This window comes from Colossoma macropomum, unplaced genomic scaffold (assembly GCF_904425465.1).
Source record: "Colossoma macropomum unplaced genomic scaffold, Colossoma_macropomum, whole genome shotgun sequence".
Classification (NCBI taxonomy): domain Eukaryota; kingdom Metazoa; phylum Chordata; class Actinopteri; order Characiformes; family Serrasalmidae; genus Colossoma; species Colossoma macropomum.
The window spans coordinates 38,322,342-38,342,981 of NW_023494799.1; the positions used below are offsets into that span (position 1 = coordinate 38,322,342).

Genomic DNA, 20,640 nt, shown 5'->3' on the forward strand with positions numbered 1-20,640 from the left:
GCAAGCGCCCATGAATTACCTTTTGATGGAGACATCCAGGTCTTTCAAACAGTCCACAATGGTGCTCCGATGCCTCTGCACCGCATTGTGGTCTGTCTGCACTGTTTTCAGTAAAGATGTCAGCGCCACGTATCTGAAGAGAGAATGGGCAAATGAGCACAAATTCAGGTCATAGTCAGCTCAAGACTCACGAAGCTAATTCCGACTACTTCAAACTGTTTGAAAGTGGCTTTGTTACTAAACAAAGCATCTAAAGAAGCTGCCATTAGATCATGATGTGGACATCTTCAGTTTAAGAATCACCATTTAACAAAATGAAACCAACCTATCTAATATCAACCAACAAGCAATTAGTGCTGGGCGATATGACCAAGTCATTATCACGATTAACTGAATGTTTTACCGCGATTACGATTAATGATTATTTTTTGTTTGTTTTTTTCCCTCTCATAGTTCACTGAAAAGATCTGTACTGTAAACATGCTCTGCATATCGTAATGTAAATTGTCTGAACAGCCAGATCGGAATTCACGCGGCTTTTGTGTCGATCCAACTCCACGTTCGTCATGATTTTGTGCTGCTGAGACCTAATAAACATTTGGGGTGATATTTCTGTACAAAAATTAGAAGAGACTTTTCAAACACGGAGGGTTTTGGATGAGATTTTGAAAGAAATGTCCGAACGCGGCTGCAGGAGAACGAGGCTGCAGCGTCAAAGAACAGTTAAAAGTCTGAAAGCAAAGTTTAAAGAATCCGAGGACGCGAACCAAAGAAGTGGCCGCGCCCTTTTTACAGCTCGAACACATTCTGGGTGATGAGCTCAGCTGTCAGTCAGTGAAGCTTCATGATGGCTCCTGTGATGCTGGTGAAGATGAAGCTAAGCCCTCCAGAAGCGACTGGCACTCGTTCACAATCTTGATAGTTTACCTCAGGATGAGCCGCGTGAATGTGGGTCAGTTTAGGAGCTGATCTGTTCAGACTGATGTCGTATACAAATCACCTTTAAAAGATAGTGAACAGCCCAAAATCATTTGAAAATCAGATTTGGGCCTCAACTTTCATGTCGCAGTCTGGACGTGGCGGAGTCACGAGATACACGCACGGTAGTAAGTTTTAAGGAGACAGTACATGAACATAGAGTGGGAAAGGAGAATTAAAAATAAATAAATCAAAATACCCACATGGGCAAGATTACGTCGGTTAGAGGTTCTGAATGTCAGTTTCAATTACTTTTCGATTAATCGCCCAGCCCTACAAGCAATCAAAAATGTGGTTTTAGATCAAATAAAGTCTTGACATCTCCTGCTGAGGAGAAAACAGCTACCTGATGTTTTTGTCATTGTTGAGAAGAAAACGTCCCAGGATGTTGATCGCTAATACCTGCAGTTAGAAGAAAAACATCCAGGTGTTATTTTTTTAAACATAAAAATGGAAGAAAGTGTGATCCCCTTAACAAAACAGCATTGCTACAAGTGTAGCCCACTCACCCTCAAGCCACTCTCCGATTTAATGTCCATAATTGTAAGAACAGTTTCATACAGGATTGCATTGCCTACATTTTTACTTGTTTCAGTGTTTGTCGCAACCTACAGAGGAAAAAAAAAACAAAACATTTTTTTGATGGTTTGATTGCGGAGAACCTTGAGTTGTAAACTCAGATCTACTCAAAGGTTTCACCTGCGCAAGAATGTCATTCATAGCTTCACTAGAATCGTCGTCACTCTTTCCCAGAATTCTTAGTAGCCTCAATATCCGCACCTGAAATAAATCCAGAAGACAAATGAGCCACTGAGTCAACTGAATTTAGGATAGAAGAAATGCTGTCTGGGGTCTGTGTGCACAGTCAGCGCACAAATCATGGATCAGTACACAATATACGTCTATAAAAATAGACCTGTCAAATTGTCTCATTCTGTTGATTACGCTGTAAATGTCAAAGAGCAGCATGGGAGAGGAGAGGAGAGGGGATACCTGCAGAAATGGATCACTGATGCCAGACACGTCATGCTCAGGAGAGTAACCAGACATGATAAGGTTCTTCAGGATTCGCACCAGTTGTGGAACCAGCTAGAAAAAGGCCAGTAAAAAAAAATAAAATTGAAAATTATTAAAAGACTTTCAGAAGATTATCATACACATTAAGACTCAATTAAAAAAAAAAAAAGATACACACAGTAAAGTAAAACAAGTAAAAGAGGGGAGCAACGGTAAACACAATGGGGTGAAAATCATCTTAAAATAGTCTGATTCTTTCAGCACATTTGGTTAAGACAGCATGTCCCAGTCCTGGAGCTGGAGCACTCCATACACTGCACATGTTGGTGTTTTCTCTATTCCCAAAACACCTGAACCAATCCAACAGCTAATAAGACTTATCAGGTTAAAATGGGTTTACTTTAATGGGCATAATACAAGAATGTGCAACGCAGGGGTACCCAAGGTCCAAGACTGGCAACGACTTGGTTAGGATGTTTAAAGTAAGTGAATCAAATGGATGCATCAGATTATATAATTCTATGGGATTTAGGGTGCCTACACACTAGACAACGCAAAGACGGAGCGGTAGACGCATACGCATGCAGATCTTATCCGTCTAGGAAGGTGTGTACACGACTGGAGCGGGGAGGAATTTGTACAGTTCGAAATCCAGCAGGAAACAAAACGTTTGGATCAGAAACAAAGAAATATGGGCCACCGAAAGGAAATTATGGTGATGGTCATACACCAATCAGGCATAACATTCTGACCACCTCCTTGTTTCTACGCTCATTGTCCATTTTATCAGCTCCACTTACTATATAGGTGCACTTTGTAGTTCTACAGTTACAGACTGTAGTCCATCTGTTTCTCTGATACTTTGTTAGCCCCCTTTTTACCCTGTTCTTCAGTGGTCAGGACCTCCATGGACCCTCACAGAGCAGGTACTATTTGGGTGGTGGATCATTCTCAGCACCGCAGTAACACTAACGTGGTGGTGGTGTGTTAGTGTGTGTTGCACTGGTCTGAGTGGATCAGACACAGCAGTGCTGCTGGAGTTTTTAAACACTGTGTCCACCCACTGTCCACTCTATTAGACACTCCTACCTTGTCAGTCCACCTTGTGGATGTAAAGTCAGAGACAATAGCTCATCTGCTGCTGCACAGTTTGTGTTGGTCATCCTCTAGTCCTTCATCAGTGGTCACAGGACGCTGCCCACAGGACGCTGTTGGCTGGATATGGTTGGTGGACTATTCTCAGTCCAGCAGTGACACTGAGGTGTTTAAAAACTCCAGCAGCACTGATCCACTCAGACCAGCACAACACATACTAACACACCACTACCATATCAGTGTCAGTGCAATGCTGAGAATGACCCACCACCCAAATAGTACCTGCTCTGTGAGGGTCCATGGGGGTCCTGACCACTGAAGAACAGGGTAAAAGGGGGCTAACAAAGTATCAGAGAAACAGATGGACTACAGTCTGTAACTGTAGAACTACAAAGTGCACCTATATAGTAAGTGGAGCTGATAAAATGGACAATGAGCGTAGAAACAAGGAGGTGGTCATAATGTTATGCCTGATCGGAAAAGAGTACACAGCGCTGCTACTGTCCTCCATCATGGATTTTCATCCGTCTTCTGCCTGCACGTTTCTACTGGTTGACGTTCCCCCACGTCAGAATGCGTTGTAGCAAAAGTTGAAATGATCTGAACTTTTTCGACGCTCAATGATGCGTCTTTTCACTGCATACAGACACGTTTTTAGTCCGACAGAGCTGTCAGCCTCTAGTGTGTAGGCACCCTTACCTGTATCTCCATAAATTACATAATTAACATCAATGACCATAGTTCCATTGACATTTAATCCCATGTTAGTTTTAGCCAAAAACCTAATTTGATCTGTGCCCGTGAGGTAACCAACATACCAAAATAACAGTCTTTCACAAACAAAGGTCTAACAGATGAATGGCAATTAAAATTAGTCTAATGGTGAATGCTGGACTACAGAAACATGTATGCAAAGTATACATATTCTTGTGATGACATTCAGAACCAAAACCAAAAAAAACAACAAATAACATTTAGAAAGACAAAGAAAAGAAAATACTTCAAAACCAAGAAGTGAACTACATCTACAGTGACCACGGTGAGGTGAGTTTCTTTAAGAGCATGCACCAGCTATGAAACCAGAATGTCCTCTTACCTTTTCATTCTAACACAATGCAGGAATTGTAACAAAGACAAATGACAGAAAAAATATGAAGTAGATGTTAGGGGGGGGAACTGGAAGAGAGAGTTCACTTTCAGAGAAGAGCTTAAAATAAATGTTACGATCATGAGTATGAGAGGTGGGCGTGCTGGCACAGCAGTTCAGGCTGAGGGAGAGCATAGCAATAGGTACACACAGTGAGAACAGGAGAAGAGGAGGAGAGCCCATATTCACCTCCACTGAAAAATACGTCTACATCTACTATTCAAAAGTCAAACTGCCAAAGACATTGTTACACACAGTAACAGCACTACAGTTAGCACCCCAATTTAGCACTTCAAAAAAAACCACCATGACTGCTGAGGTACGGAGCAAAGAGGATGACCACATACCTTTCTAAAGTGAGTAAGCATGTCAGGACTTCGTTCACACATTTCAGTGAGCAGGACAACAGATGTGTGGAGAACTCCTATATTATAAAACAGCAATTAAAGAAAAAACAAGAAACTGACGTTAACAGATAAAGACTGAAATGTTTCCTTTGGTCAAGAAAAATGATAAATAAAAAACATAACCCTGAAATCCAAAGGCTAAAATGACCGACAATGCACAACAAGATTTTGGTCCAATCCCATTTTACTCCTTACCCCTCCCACTCAGCCCTTAGCCCTCTGTTTTGCACATTCACGTCTAGGGGTAGGGTGTCCAGATTTTTGTTGAGATAGAGGGGTAGGGCGAAGTGTTAGGGCTACATGGCCCTCCAAACGGAGGTTTTTCAGAGACTCCAAACAAAGTGATATGAGAACCAAAGAAAAACCGGCAAGATGGAGAACAAGAGACCAAAGAAACACACAAATGTGAGAATTTTCTCCGTTAAAAATTACAATAACCAACATATTATCTTAGTTTAATGTCGTTTCAATGCATTATTGTCCTTTTCTTCATAACACAGCATAAAAAAGAAATCTCTAATAGCATGCAAATGTCTTGGTAGCTAGCTAGCTAACTTTCCCGTTCCACCTTAAATAGTCCAGCAGTTCTGGCGCCTGAAGCGCCAGAAAGTAACTGCTGCAGTATTTAAGGTGGAACGGGAAAATTCAAACTAGAAACTGGTGAATATCAGCCTTTAGCTTCACCAAAGAATTAGCGGTGGGTGATAATAAATAATTGCCCCCCTCTTTGAAGGCATATGATGCCCTAAACGTAACTAAAGCCCAGCAGTGAGGAGCTGAACTTTACCCTCCTCTGCTGTCACTGCAGACTGGCAGGGACGCCTACAGAGCAGCGCTAGTAACTGTTAATGAAGTAATGCTCTTTTTATTTTTATTTGAGGGTCCCATTTCATGGGGCAAGAGTAACTCAGTTCCAAGCGGTTAGGGTGACACTCGAAAACAAGGGGTAGGGTTAAAAAGAAGAAATGGAATAGGGCCTTTGTCTCTAACCGTGATTCTTCTCGCTCAACAGGTTTTTCGTTGCAGGCAGAAACATCTCCATCAACTCTGGGACCTTGCGAATGACATGGACTGCACACAACGCTGCCTGTGGGGACAAAGTCTCGTTTCCTTAATTGTTCACATATCCAAAAGTTCAAACAGACTTCATCAGCTATATCTGAGTGGGGGAAGTGGAAGTAGCAACTACCTTTTTTCTCAAGTAGGAGTTTGATGTTTTGAGGAGCTTCTCCACTTCACCTGCCAGGTCACGACACATTTCTGACGAACCCATGCAGCCCAGGGTGCACAAGGCCAGTCCCTGGACATACTGTGTACTGTGATTTAGGTCACTGCAATGGACACAAAAAGGCAGAGAGAGAAAATCAGAAAGACGGGTCAGAAACAAAAGGGTAACACAATGTGAGGGACCACTAAACCCACTTTTCAGAAGTGCAGACATGAAACGAGGTAGGTAAGGGTGAAGTCGTGCAAAAACAAAGCTGCTGACACAGATATCAGGCCCACGTTTGTGCCTAGCAGTGCGGAATATCAGAGGAGTGATAACTACTTTTTAAACCAGCACATACTGCACTTCACACCCTCAACCCATTCCTCACATCTTATCTGAAGCTCAACCAACCAGACAGCTAGCTGCATCTGACAAAGGAACAGTTAAATGAGCCTAGTTGTTGCCAGCTGCTTACTTCTTGATGCAGTTCGTCATAAGTAGATGGACATCCTGCCTTTCATCCAACAGCAACATGGCCCCCAAGTACCCTATTCGCTTGTCTGTGAACTTCTGTGACGCAATCAGCTTCAGGCACTCCAGCTGAAAAAATGAGATTGGACACATCACACATGGTGAAATTCGATGAGACAGGACATTAGACAGCCTCTAGCAGCCCCTCTAGAAATGACAGCAGCGAGTGTTCAGCGGACCATTTGATTTACCTGCCCGAAATGCGCTGGGTACCCCAACATGTGCATATACAGCAGCTTTGCCACATTTCTACAGCGGTACGTGTTGTCTTCTTCTCTGAAAGATGACCTGATGGCAGCACACTCTTTCTGGATCATCTCTCGCTCCTCAGCCTGGGTCCGAGCCGTCCGGATTGTCCGGATCAGCTCCCGCAGTCTGATCGGAGCTGGCATCCTCTGCAATGAAGACACAATGTGAGCCAATGAGATACTGAAGGAGTAACATTAGGCACATTTACAAAGACAAATGAGATCCCACTCCAAAACGTCAGCAGTCGCAGGCTACAGCCATCAAGCAAGCAGCTATCAAGCGACTTGGTCAATGGGTAATTGCAGGAACCATCAAAAATACTTAAGTTTCATACGAAATTATATTTCAGCCTAACCTACAACTTGACCAAGGGCTGGGCCATATTGTGACAATATCGCTGCTGCTGGAACAAAACCTTGTAGGTCCAAAATGGTAACTTTACAGGAGAAGGAAAAAACATGCTTTACTTTTAAAGTAAGTCAATGGAACCAGACTTTTTTCTGAGTAATTTTGGACCATTTCTTTAGGTCCATTCATCATGAAATGTAGACACAACGTACAGGACAACTTACGTCAAAAACTGAAAAACGGCAAAAATGGAGATGAGGTTTTGTTCCGACAGCAGCGATATGCTTCTTTTAGTATATTGTGGATGTCACCAGTACTTCAAAAGAAAAGAAAAAAAAATTGCAAAGAAATCATAATTAGTGCTGCTCAACTGGAATTTTAGCAGTGCAGGATGTGAAATGTTGAATACAAATCACTGTATTCATTTTTTCAAAGTACTTTTAAAATGTGGCACTTCTTTTCCCCCAACTGTTCCATTTTGTGGGATATCAGAAAAAATTATTATGCGATTTGTTATATAAAGTATTATGGCATATCATGTATTGTAAAATAATATTTTTTCCATATCACTCAGCTCTACCTTCACACAAAATATACTGGATGGCACTAGGACTTTTGGTCTAGATCAATCTTGGCCCATCACCAGCATGCAACTCAGAACACCAGAAGCTGAAGATTAAAAAATTGTTTCAATGAACAGTAATCTTATTTGGTCTAAAGTGGGACGTTTTTTGTCTAACCTCAAGTATTTCTAAAGGCCAATTGTGACTAGAAACATGCTCACTCTACAGTGAAACAAACGATAGTAACATAATGTGAAATAATAAAGTGTCATATCACAGTTTTTAATATTAAAAGATGAATCTAAACAGTAAAACAATCATTCAAGATTAACTAGGTTAGTTTGCACATTTTTTTAGTTGTAGTACTGTGCAAAAGTCATTTCCAGTAAAAATGACGAAGCACAAGTTACTCATTTTTCAGCACCAGGAAAAAAGAAAAAACAGAAAACTAAAAAGCCTCAACATCTTACTACAATATCTATAATATAGATATTTGCAGTATTTAACGTTTCCCCCCATTGGCGTTATTACAGCTTCTGTTACTGTCAGACTTCGTTTCGCTCTGTTTTTTTTAACTGGAGAGATATTTTTCTGTACTTCCTGTAAACACCTCTAAGTTCAGTTTCAGAAGTTGGTTTGTTCGACTTCTTATAATTAAAACAATCCCAATTATATTTTTAAACTCATCAGTCCAACCTCAGATGTTCAGTTTTTGTGTTCTAATGCAATTTCTCTTTTTTTTGTCTGCATCCTTTTCTTTAAACCTGCTTCTGGAAAGCTACGCATCCTTTAGATCCACAGGATCCTTCAGGCATTTTAGATGCTTATGAAAAAGAAATCTGCAAGGCAGCCAAGTTGCGTGTGGACATTAGGCAGGCTTTACATAGTGAAACTTGAAGGCAACTAGTTGCACGTTGCGTGTTGCATGCAATATAACTTCCATGCAACTTAACAGCTACACAAAGAAATCAAAACATACATGCAACACATTTGAGTTCTCTGTAAATTATCCAAATATATATTAATACATTTCAATAATCTTGCTTTGTAAAATCATCTATGATGTGATTTACATTTGCATGTTTGCAGTTTTGTCGTCTGTGCATAATTGTTCCAGTTGTCACAACCATATTTTTAAGCACTCCTTTATCATACATATGAATTTTTAGCCTGTTTTGTGAATGTTAAGCCTTCGAAAATGAATGTTTAAGCCACGATTGTGTTTCATGTCTCGCTCATCTAGAAGCACCGAGTTCATCGAGAAGCAAATCTTGGTCTTCTGTAATCATTTTCATTCTGTTATTCTATAAAATTAATCTCCGCTCTGTGTAAAAGGATAAATAAAAATGATCCAGCTAAGTAGATCACAAAAGCAGGCTAATTCCATTGTGGCGGAGTTTCAAATGAGTTGCAGTTGGAAGCTTTATATCATGCAATTCACATGAAATTTTGTTTCATGGAGCCTCACAGAGCAGGTCCTCAGCACTGCATTAACACTGACGTGGTTGTGCTGGTGCGAGTGGATCAGACAAAGCAGCACTGCTGGAGTTTTCTTGTCAGTCCACCTTGTAGATGTGAAGTCAGAGACGATAGCTCATCTGCTGCTGCACAGTTTGTGTTGGTCATCCTTTAGTCCTTCATCAGTGGTCACAGGACGCTGCCCACAGGACGCTGCCCACAGGACGCTGCCCACAGGACGCTGCCCACAGGACGCTGCCCACAGTCCAGCAGTGACACTGAGGTGTTTAAAAACTCCAGCAGCACTGCTGTGTCTGATCCACTCAGACCAGCACAACACCACCCAAATAGTACCTGCTCCGTGAGGGTCCATGGGGGTCCTGACCACTGAAGAACAGGGTAAAAGGGGGCTAACAAAGTATGCAGAGAAACAGATGGACTACAGTCTGTAACTGCAGAACTACAAAGTGCACCTATATAGTAAGTGGAGCTGATAAAATGGACAATGAGCGTAGAAACAAGGAGGTGGCCATAATGTTATATATAACCTCATACTTTGGTTTGGCTGTTTTGACACCTACTGTTCCAATTCAGACCCTAAATTACCCACAACAGCGTTCACACTTGAAAACGAGATCGTCACTTATAACAAATAGCGAATCTGAAGCTCAGCATGCCACAGCAAGTCCTTGATCTGTACCCAGAAGTCTCCAAATATCATTAAAAATCTCAGGAGAGCAGCAACTCCTGACTGACTAATGCCTCACACAGGCTATACCAAAACATCATTTGTGCACAAAAATTAAAAAGGGAAAGATTAAAATGATCATATTCATCACAATCAAACGCTGTGATGGATAACAGTGAAACCACATGTGAAATTCCATTCCTCCATGGCCCTTCAGAGGCGAGCGCTAAGGTTTCAGTGTGCTGGAGCCTGATTAAAAATTAAAGGAGCACATGCGTAGTGGTAAGATTACATTCTCGTCTATTTACACTCAACTGGGTAGGCTGGGTAATATCAGCAACCTGCTTCTACAACATCTGATATGAACCGAGTCTCGCGTCTGGAAACCAGGGGACTTCCTGCTGCACAAGGATATATAAACTGACAAGGCATTTGGTCACAGTTGGTCATTAAGAAAGGCATCAAAAACACTGATGTGCGACGACGTGTTAAGCCAAACGTTTCCAACACACAAGTGCAAATGTAAGGGCAGACTGCAGACTCGACATCTGGCTAGAAACGGCAGCTGATCCAAAACAACTGTCTACATGTCCTTGTTGAACACGTAACAAGGACTGTGCACACAGCCAAGAGCTCATTTACCTGCCTCCTGTTTGCAAGGTGTGCAGCACAGCAAATGGAGGCTGTGCAGGCTGGAGCCACATCAGGCACACCAAAGCTCAGATTAAGGTCCATCTCAACCCCTTAAAATCCCAGGCTTATTAGACTCTAAGGCTTATTATTCAGTCACTACAGGGACTTCAAGGCAAACTGGCTGAGCTACACTCTTAAAAAGAGGGTTCTTTAAAAGGTTCTTTAGTAAAGAAAATGGTTCTATGCACTCTATGTAACCATGAACCCTCAAAAAACTTCAGATTGATGGTAAATGTGTTGTATATGGTTCTATATAGCACCAAAAAAGGGTTCTTCTACTGATATCAAGCTTGTAAGAATAGAAGAAGCCTTTTCGGTGCCACTTAGAACTCTTCTTAAAAAGGTTCAATGAGGAACCATCGACAGCACATTCAAACTATACTGCTAGAATGAATCAACGGTTATTTGAGAGTTCAAGGTTCTATATAAAATCCTCTTCATTATTAAAGAACCCTTGAAGACGTAGCTTTTTTAAAGAGTGTATTAAGTTATAAAGGTGTGCAGGTGCACTTTGGGCCCGGCGGTGGACCGGGACTATTTAAGGGGTTAAGCTCAATCTGTGAATGTAGACTACATGCAGCTTGAGGACTGAAGGCACGTATAGGAGTGGGAGAGTTGGCTCATTTAACTAAGCCCTCAGGAATAAGCTTGGAATCAGCATTGTGAGTCAATGGTCTACAACTGCTATGTGGCAGAGACAGCAAAGATATAGGAGTGTGTTTATACACACACACACACACACACACACACGCAACACAGAGATGGCAGAAAGGAAATGACTCACTGCTCGCAGCGGCTGAACGGATATGACATTTTTCGCCCAATGTGCCATCTTTCTGGCTCGAACTTCGACTTGAGAAAACACAATGGCTTTCACTAAAACTGTGTTCACACAGCAGGCAAAAGTGACCCGAATCTGACCTTTTTCCTCATGTGTGCACAGATGTGTGTCAACATGAACAGCAAAAAACACATTAAGGCCCGAAACATACTTCACACATGGAAGCGAACGCAAATGACAGCACTCGTTCACCAAACTGCAAACTCTGTCCTTCCGTTTGAACTCACCGTGCGTTGCTACGCTGCTGTCGCGGTTAAACACTCAGTACTGAAGGGGGCGATAGAGGGCAAATCAGAGAGGGATCTACTGTTGTTCCAACAGCCTCATCAGCTAAGCGTGGACAGTAGAGGAGATTGAGCTGCTTTACCTCTTCTCTTGAAATGGAAATGCGATAAATGTATGATATTTTATGATTATGTAAGCCGTCTTTGCGTGAGACTCAACTGCGTGTGAGACCGCTTGGTCAGGCTTGGCTCTTGTTATAGCGCCCCCTTGCTGTAACGTTCAGATTGCAGCTCGCGCTTGTGTCACGTTATGTAAGGCGTAGTAACACATTTTTCAACGCAACTAGATGCAACAGCATCCGCGTCTGCGTCCTTGCGTGAAGTACGTTTCGGACCTAAATCTGACATTTTCAATTCCAATTTGAGACGCTTTCATACGTGGTACTGAAATCCGATCCGTATCCGATCTACGGCGATGCGACTCAATGTGAACAGCCAGATTAGAATTCATGCGACTTTTACTTCAATCCAACTCCACATTTGTCATAATTTTGCACTGCTGAGACTCAAACATTTAGGCTGACATTTCTGTACAAAGATTAGACGAGACTCATCCAAAACCCTCCGTGTTTGAAGAGATTACGAAAGAAATGCCGAACGCGGCCGCAGGAGAACGAGGCTGCAGCGTCAAAGAACCGTTAAAAGTCTGAAAGCAAAGTTTAAAGAATCTGAGGACGCGAACCAAAGAAGTGACCGCGCCCTTTTTACGGCGAACTCTAATACATTCTGGGTGATGAGCCCAGCTGTCAGTCAGTGAAGCTTCACGATGGCTCCTGTGATGCTGGCGAACACGAAACTGAACCCTCCAGGAGCGACCGGCGTTCGCTGACCGTCACGACTGTTAACCTCTGGACGAGCCACGTGAAGACTGTTCTTTATGCATGCGGGTCGGTTTAGGAGCTGATCTGTTCAGATTGATGTCGCATACAGATCACATTTAAAAGATAATGTGAACAGCCAAACAAAAAAATCGGATTTGGGCCACTTTTACCTGCTGTGTGAACGTAGCCTAAGTGACCCCTATAATACGTGTGTCCATTAATGGAAGGTACGACATGAGCAGACGGAGGACACGAAGACACGGGACAAAAATATGTAGAACCAAGTCCAAGCACTGGAGCCTTGAGAGCTTCAAGACGCTTAAGAGACCTTTGTTTATCACACCAAAAGGCCAGGTGAGAAAACGTACATTAATCACTACTGTCACACCAGGAGATTCGATGGCAAAAACAAGCCCAGAAAGTTTATTCCCCCTGTCTACCTCAGTGAGGAGAGGAGACAGGCTTCATGGCTTGCCGTCACAGATAAACACCGCTCTTTTATCTGTTAGCATGCAGCACATAATTAAGCTGCTACAGCAAGAGAGAAAGTACAGTGATTACTTGCTGAACAAAGACATTTTCAGCATCTCGCTCCCTCTCAGCAAAACAGTTGATGATGCTGCAAGGAAAAGGTCTCGCTAAATGGACAGTGTAAAGAAAAACAAATATACAGCCCTCTTTACCAGCACAACTAAAATTACCCATTAGACGAAAATAGGCTTGAATGTAAAGATAACAAAGATCAGTCTAAAAGTTTCCTTTTAAACAAACCACAGCCTCATGTTGGAAAAGTGATTATTAGCACAAAAACAAAGAAAGGGAATACACCGGTCAGGCATAACATTATGACCACTCCTTGTTTCTACGCTCACTGTCCATTTTATCAGCTCCACTTACTACATAGGTGCACTTTGTAGTTCTACAGTTACAGACTGTAGTCCATCTGTTTCTCTGATACTTTGTTAGCCCCTTTTTACCCTGTTCTTCAGTGGTCAGGACCCCCATGGACCCTCACAGAGCAGGTACTGTTTGGGTGGTGGATCATTCTCAGCACGGCAGTAACACTGACGTGGTGGTGGTGTGTTGGTGTGTGTTGCGCTGGTCTGAGTGGATCAGACACAGCAGTGCTGCTGGAGTTTTTAAACACGTCAGTGTCACTGCTGGACTGAGAATAGTCCACCAACCAAAAATATCCAGCCAGCAGCGTCCTGTGGTCAGCGTCCTGTGACTCCTAATGTAGGACTAGAGGATGACCAACACAAACTGCGCAGCAGCAGATGAGCTATCGTCTCTGACTTTACATCTGCAAGATGGACTGACAAGGTAGGAGTGTCTAATAGAGTGGACAGTGAGTGGACACAGTGTTTAAAAACTCCAGCAGCACTGCTGTGTCTGATCCACTTGCACCAGCACAACACACACCAACACACCACCACCACGTCAGTGTTACTGAAGTGCTGAGAATGATCCACCACCCAAATAGTACCTGCTCTGTGAGGGTCCATGGGGGTCCTGACCACTGAAGAACAGGGTAAAAAGGGGCTAACAAAGTATCAGAGAAACAGATGGACTACAGTCTGTAACTGTAGAACTACAAAGTGCACCTATATAGTAAGTGGAGCTGATAAAATGGACAATGAGCGCAGAAACAAGGAGGTGGTCATAATGTTACGCCTGATCTGTGTATATACAAGTTTCTTTTCCTCACCAAACTGTGTGCCCATGATGCAAAACCTCCCACACCACTGACAGGACAATTAATCAGGGATTGTCCGCCGCTCATTCAAAAACCCTGCACTGCTGCCTAGTAGACACCCTATCCTGTTCACACTGCAACAACTGTAAACCTTTTTTTTGCTGCATGCATTTTTATCGGTCACTGACGAAAAACAGAAACGAAGGATGGACATGCAAATGAAGCACACAAGCAGGTCAAAGTTCCACACTGCCGACTTTGCTGACAGGCTGCTATTCAGCTTTTCCCCATTCCAACAGTCGTCTTGTAAAGCAGCCACGAGGGCGAGTAACACCTTGGAAGAGTCTTTGAAAAACAACACACACAAAAGTCAACAGGAAAAACTTCCTGTTCAATACAGAGTTGAGAGTTCGCAAACAACATTTTAAAAGGAAATATCAGGTTCGTTTATGCGCAGTGGAAATGAGAAAGGGAAGCCTTCAATAAGGCTTGGCTGCACTGATAAAGTAAGAATTCAGTGATCAAAGCAGAATGAGAGGTCATGACCCTCTACATTCCTGAAAACTCTGAGATGAATTGTTTCCCCCTCGTCCACCACAGCGGCCTGCGTTCAGACGAATATCTGTACATCACCTGAAGGCAAAGGTAGAAACTTCTTGATCAGACAACATACCACAAATATGTGACTCATTATTGGGCCCAAATAAGCTTAAAACATGACTCAAACACACACACACCCACCAACAGACTGCAAAAACAAACAGAAGTGTATATTAATCATTAATATTAATCATTAAACCTGCATTATCTAAACCACGACTGCCCAAAGCATGGACCCAGGGCCAATACTGGCCCATGAGGATGTTAGAGATCCCAGTTCCTCACTCAATGAAAGACACATTTTTACATGCTGCTCTTCAAATAAATTATTTAAGAATATATGAAACAAAATTTAAAATTTGGCCACCCCTCCTTTAAACATTCAAACTATATTGCTAGAATGAATTTTTCCTTGCAAAACAGGTGTTTATGAAACGATGTTGGGGTGAAAGTACTTTGGAAAAAGCTTTCAAATCTGTTGTTCTGTTTTAAAACACTCCTTCAATCATGTTTTCAACCACTAAATTTAATTTGAATTACACCAGAAAAAACATGCAGTGGAAGTTGCAGAAGGTTTACGCTCAACAGCAGCAGGAAAGCAACAGCTCAAGGGCCAATCGCACCAAGGTCAGCGGGACAAAACGAGTACTGTTCCACTAAGTTTATGGCCCCCCATCATTTCTTTCTGCAGGCTTTGGGTCATTTGGTCGAAGTGTCCATGGAAAGAGAGCTGCGCCAAGCTGTAAGCCTACACGCTTAAACCTGACCATAATGATGTTATAGCTAATTTACCCCCCCCTATTTAGCACATGACCTTAATAAACACAGATATATCATACAAGTAGCTCAATAACAAGATCCTGCTTTCTCGATTTTTACTTGGGAGATTAACTGATAGAGTGGCAGCACATCTTTGCTCTCAGATGGATTTTTTTTTTTTAATCATTCACCTAAGCAGTCTACCTTTGCCTCTGGAGAATTAGGGGTCGGTCAGATGGAGGATGAGCCTGGCAACCAGAAGAGGAACAAAAACAAACGAAACCCCCAAGGGAACCGACCAAGTGACACATTCAGTACTGTCCCATTCAGCTCTGATGTAGGCCAAGTGGGGACACCATCACAAAACCAAGATTTAATGGGAGACAGTCTACGCTCGTCACACACAACCGACAAAAACTCAAGCTACACAAAAACTAAACACACTTTTCTCCCTGCATCCTGAAAAGCTTCATTACATTACACGCTTGCTCCCTTCCTAGGATGCACGTCTCATCACAATAATCTGAGTTTCATACACAGCAACAACCCTCATCTATTCACTGCCAGATGCACAGGGTAAAAGAAATAAAAACGCTGGCTTTTATTCCTCTGCAGGACATGCAAATTTGCTATACTCTGTAATCAAACACAGCATCGAAGGTTGACTTTACCACACAGGGCTCGACATGCAGGCACACATTCATCCGTGCGGGTAACAACTTCCTCCATTCATAGGTTACCTACTTCTACCATACCACCTAAAAACGTCACTAGGAAAACCAGGAATTGTCCACAAGTGTAAACTACAGATTGTTTTAAAACGGGGTTGATCCTCCTCGTATATAAAAGACCCATCTCCGTTCATTTAGCACTACATGCGGTTACAAATACTCGCCTTTCACTTCCTTTTGAAACCTGTTCACTTGTAACGTTAACCTTACAGACGGACACGGTCAGTAACGTGACGATTGTGAGCATGTCTGCAATCCGGCTTTGGAAATCGCAGCCAGAATCGTGCTTTTGTCATCCTATGATTAAAATGTATTCTTTGTACAATTAATTTCACCTACACTAAAGCAAATTCGCATTTCAGCAGCTTGGGCTAACCTTACAAACCTAGGTAAGGCCGCAGCACAGACTACAGATGGTTTTACTCCATCAGCTCAAAATACATGGTGTTTGATTAGCTACTTTAACAAGCCAAGTCTTTTTTAAAAAATGAACTCGTGTGCCTTTTTTCAAGCCCTGGTCAAGTAATGAATCGATTAGCTGCGCTTTCTCCTACTAGACAGCGGCGCTAGCTAACCTAGCTAACGTTAGCCAGGCCTCCGACGAGCGTTGGTTTGGCTGAGGATTAACGTCAACTTTACTACGCTACGTTAGCTAAGCTAGCGATCTTACCAGGATGAAAATACCCGCATTACTGTGGGGAAATGTGTGGGGATGTCTATCGAACGGCAGACCTGCGTTAAAACCGACGGAGTTGACTAAACGTACGGTTTTCTGTGGCTGAGCGCGGTGAAGGTTGGTCAGTGTGGACACGCCTGATGTCCTATCGGCGGCTAACGTTAGCCAGCTAGCGAGCCAGTGCCTGCAGCGGTGTGCAACCTGGCTAACGGTGTCGCTACGACCGAGCGAGAACGCTGGAGAGTGGATGGCAGCGCCGTTGTGCACTTCTTCGCCAGCAGCGGCTGAGCTCGTAACGCTGGCTGAGCCCCTTCAGCTTGCTCCACTTCCCGACCCCCCTTTCCTTACCCAGCCTTTACAGCGTTCAAACAGCACGGCCGGACGAGTCCCGACCCCACGAACCGTCAAAGGAGCTGCTTATCTCTCTAGTTCCGACAGACGCTGTACTCACCAGCCGTAATGACACCAGAAAACAACTGGAATCTTCTCTGTGGGCGACGGAGGGAGGAACAGACCAGACATTCAAAATGGCGGCGGCCCTAGCCTCAGCACCTCTACTGCAGGCGGAAGGTTACTGTGAATAATCTCCCAAACTTCAAGGTGGAAACGGCGCGGCGCGGAAAGGACAGCAGGGAATTAAACACGCAGAGACGCTACTGAGGCGTTTCTGCTTTATTTTTACAATGATCTGAACTTAAAAGTTTAAAAAAAAACGACTGTCTGATGTGTCAGACCTAGAGGTCTGTAATGACGTGACTGCACTAAAGTGACGAGCCAGGAAGCTACAGCTCAGCTAGCCACCTGTCCGTCACACAACTCTGGGGTTTTATCCCCTTCACTGAGGCTCTGTCCGCTCGAAACAGCAGGCGTTTTTAATCCCCGCATCGCTTTATTATAGCCACGTCGTTCGCGTAGCGCGGTAACGGCGAGAAACGACCGCAGCGGTGCTGCATTTACAGCGTTTCTGCTACGTGTCAGTCCGGCGGAGGAGGACCAACGCACGGCCGTGAGAGCGGTGCTGCGGCCTGCGCCCTAACCTCGTGGCAGTCGCTGATGACGTCATCCTGCACTGTTGTGGCACTTCTTTAGAGAGTCACTAAGCAGGCCCCCGTTTGAAGCAGCGCGTCCAAAGTTTTCTTTTTTTCCACATTTTTATTTAAATATTCTTCGTCTAGTGATCCCGAGTGAGACAAAATCACGTAGAAATGTGTTATTTTGCAGGCAGAAATGCTTAAGGAATCATAGCTTTGCTGTGAAATAGATTAGTCGTGCTGAAATCATTAAAAAATACCATTATTATATAATATACAAATTTATCACACGCTGCAAGCTTTTGTTTTAGCTCAGGTAGTACCACAAGCCTTCACGTTTCATCATAAACTAGATAATGTTTTTAGAAGTATATATACTTCTAATATATACCCGTGTGTGTGTGTGTATATATATATATGTATATGTCAGTATATCGTGGGCTGGAGGTTAGGGAACCAGAAGGTCACTGGTTCGATCCCCTCAGCTGACAGTACCTGACTGAAGTGCCCTTGAGCAAGGCCCCTAACTCCCAATTGCTCCCTGGGCGCCATGGTCAGGGCTGCCCACCGCTCCGGGCAAGTGTGCTCACTGCCCCTTAGTGTGTGTGTTTACTAGTGTGCATGTATGTGGGTGTTTCACTGCATGGATGGGGTAAATGCGGAGGTCTAATTCCTCTGTGTGCAAATTCTGAATTCTGTTGGTTGTTCTGAGCATTTAGTCAAATATTGGGTTCCTGAGTGGTCTGTGTTGTACTGGGTCAAAGGGAATTCCACCAATTTTCAACATTTCTGCATAAATCCATCATTAACAAGTAAGCAAAGTCGTTGAGAGTGGTTTAATATAAAATGGCCTGTTGTAGAGAAAGCTACAGGCTTAGATTTCTTTACAGTGGGGGTGGTAAGAACCAGGGGTCATAATGTATACAACACAAATACAGCCATTTTATTTTCTATCTAAAACCACCAGTGAACCCACATGTGTCTTCTGACTTCTTTATATGTAGTGTTTTTGATAAAATAGTGAACAATCTGAAAAAAAAAAACACATTTTCTTTGGGAACTATTTCGCCTTACAGCGCCCTGCATGTGCCCCTCCACCATGAATGGATTAATAAGACGTTTTAGGCCAAAACTTGATGTCTCAGGCCTCAGGCAGCGTATTCATAACCATTTTGTGTAATAACGTTCTGTGAGGAAGCTTTTAGAGGCAGTAAACTCTTAAGATGTTTGGATACTATCACAACCACTGTGACCAATTCTAACTCAGTAAATTTCTCCAGAACAGAGCATTTCACATCAAACCACTCCGAATGACCTTGTTTACATCTTAACTATTTGAATATGTAGAAATTTTGAAAAGGTGATGGAGTTGCCCTTCAAAACTGCAACAGCTCCTATTCAGTCATTTGCCACCTGTGACCTTGAATGTAAAGGGAATCCAACTAGCTGCATTCCCATAAGAGGGCCCCCTCCCACCCTGAGGAGTGATGAATATACGAGTTGAATGTTCACGTGGTCACACAATAATCCAAGTGCCCTGCTGAGAAACAACATAGAAACCGTTAAGCATTTCTGTTGATCCCTGGTGGTTTGGCATTTCTTGATGGATTGATATCACAATGTAAAGGATCCTAATGGTTTATCAGGTGATCTGTGACTAATTCCAGATGCATTTGATGGTTTTCTTATAGGATCTAAAGGTGTTCTACAGGACACCAGTGGTCACTAATAGTAACCATTAAGCCAGTGACCTCTGCTTTGGTGATTAACCATTGAGTAACCAAACTGAGGGAAAGGTCACATTTTGCAGTCGGAGTTGAATGGATAATTTAGCTTTTAAGCACCAATTTACAATACGTTTAATTCAGGTACAGCCAGAGTTCACCCCACTAATCACTGAACTGAATGTGTTTGGCCTGTTAGAAAACTGGGGGAAAAAATCATATCCAAGGATCAATAGGTCAGACAAACAGTGATACTGTACGCCCTCTAGTGATTAAAACTGGAGTAGCATTCCTCTAACAACATGCATTTGCACAAAATGTTAACATGTGTGGGTGTAGAATATCGGTTTAGCTCACAGCAAGCAAAAGCTTTAGAAAATGTCTTTACTTACTGTATTTTCCGTTGGTCTTAGTCTTGATAAGGTCTTTTTTTTAAATGTTGTGGAACTCCATGAGACCAGATGTGTGGTCAATAGTCAGTAATGCAAGCAATACAGCAAGACTATGTTACTTGATGCTGTTTGGAGCATTATTCAGATAACATTTTTGTTATTTTATGTTCTCTACACAAAGCAATATAGACTTATTTAGGTTGATCTGTTCTTCAAATTCCTTCCTTCCTCTGATTACATTGCACCTTGATGTGTACAAGATAATTGCGTAGTGATAATCATCACATCATGTTTTAGATTCCACCTCTATTTGTGAACCAGTTTGGACAGTTGAGGCTATTTACTCCGCACACTGTGTAGCACCAAAACAACTGCTGAAGCAAATGTAGCCTAGTTGCCAATTTTGAGTCAGCACTCATTCGGTAACTCTGCTTCCAATGTGAAGTATCAGCTGGTTAAATGGCGTGAACTTTATTAGTAACAAAGCAAGATGAATATACAATATGAGAAGTTGTTTAAAACAACGTAACTCTACACTCAAACATTGATATTTAACTTTCTGTTTTGTTTTGCATTTCCTGAAAGCTTAGACAATTAAATCTCTGTGTTTCCCATGCAGCTATTAGTTAGTAACTAAAGCTGAATTTTTGTTTAGAAGATTTCATGAGAAAAATCTGATGTTTATTTTGGATGCTGTTATT

The 20,640-nt window shown here is 42.6% G+C and overlaps 1 protein-coding gene across 4 annotated transcripts in view; it reads right to left on the reverse strand.

Annotated features, from left to right (window-relative positions):
* ap1g1 (adaptor related protein complex 1 subunit gamma 1) overlaps positions 1 to 17,779 on the reverse strand; it is a 28,673-nt gene extending 10,894 nt beyond the window's left edge. The window contains exons 1-12 of one of the 4 annotated variants that reach the window (XM_036587345.1): positions 17,244 to 17,779; positions 6,577 to 6,780; positions 6,330 to 6,454; positions 5,834 to 5,975; positions 5,635 to 5,731; positions 4,585 to 4,661; positions 4,187 to 4,195; positions 1,972 to 2,067; positions 1,678 to 1,758; positions 1,488 to 1,586; positions 1,325 to 1,380; positions 20 to 133 (exon numbers count right to left, since the gene is read on the reverse strand). In XM_036587345.1, coding sequence (XP_036443238.1) covers positions 20 to 133; positions 1,325 to 1,380; positions 1,488 to 1,586; positions 1,678 to 1,758; positions 1,972 to 2,067; positions 4,187 to 4,195; positions 4,585 to 4,661; positions 5,635 to 5,731; positions 5,834 to 5,975; positions 6,330 to 6,454; positions 6,577 to 6,777 — 1,097 coding nt within the window. In that variant the 5' untranslated portion in view covers positions 6,778 to 6,780; positions 17,244 to 17,779. Of the gene's footprint in view, positions 1 to 19; positions 134 to 1,324; positions 1,381 to 1,487; positions 1,587 to 1,677; positions 1,759 to 1,971; positions 2,068 to 4,186; positions 4,196 to 4,584; positions 4,662 to 5,634; positions 5,734 to 5,833; positions 5,976 to 6,329; positions 6,455 to 6,576; positions 6,781 to 17,140 lie in introns of those variants that run through there. The other 3 variants (XM_036587346.1, XM_036587347.1, XM_036587348.1) reach the window with 3 other exon arrangements.
* Between the last annotated feature and the right edge of the window lie 2,861 nt (positions 17,780 to 20,640).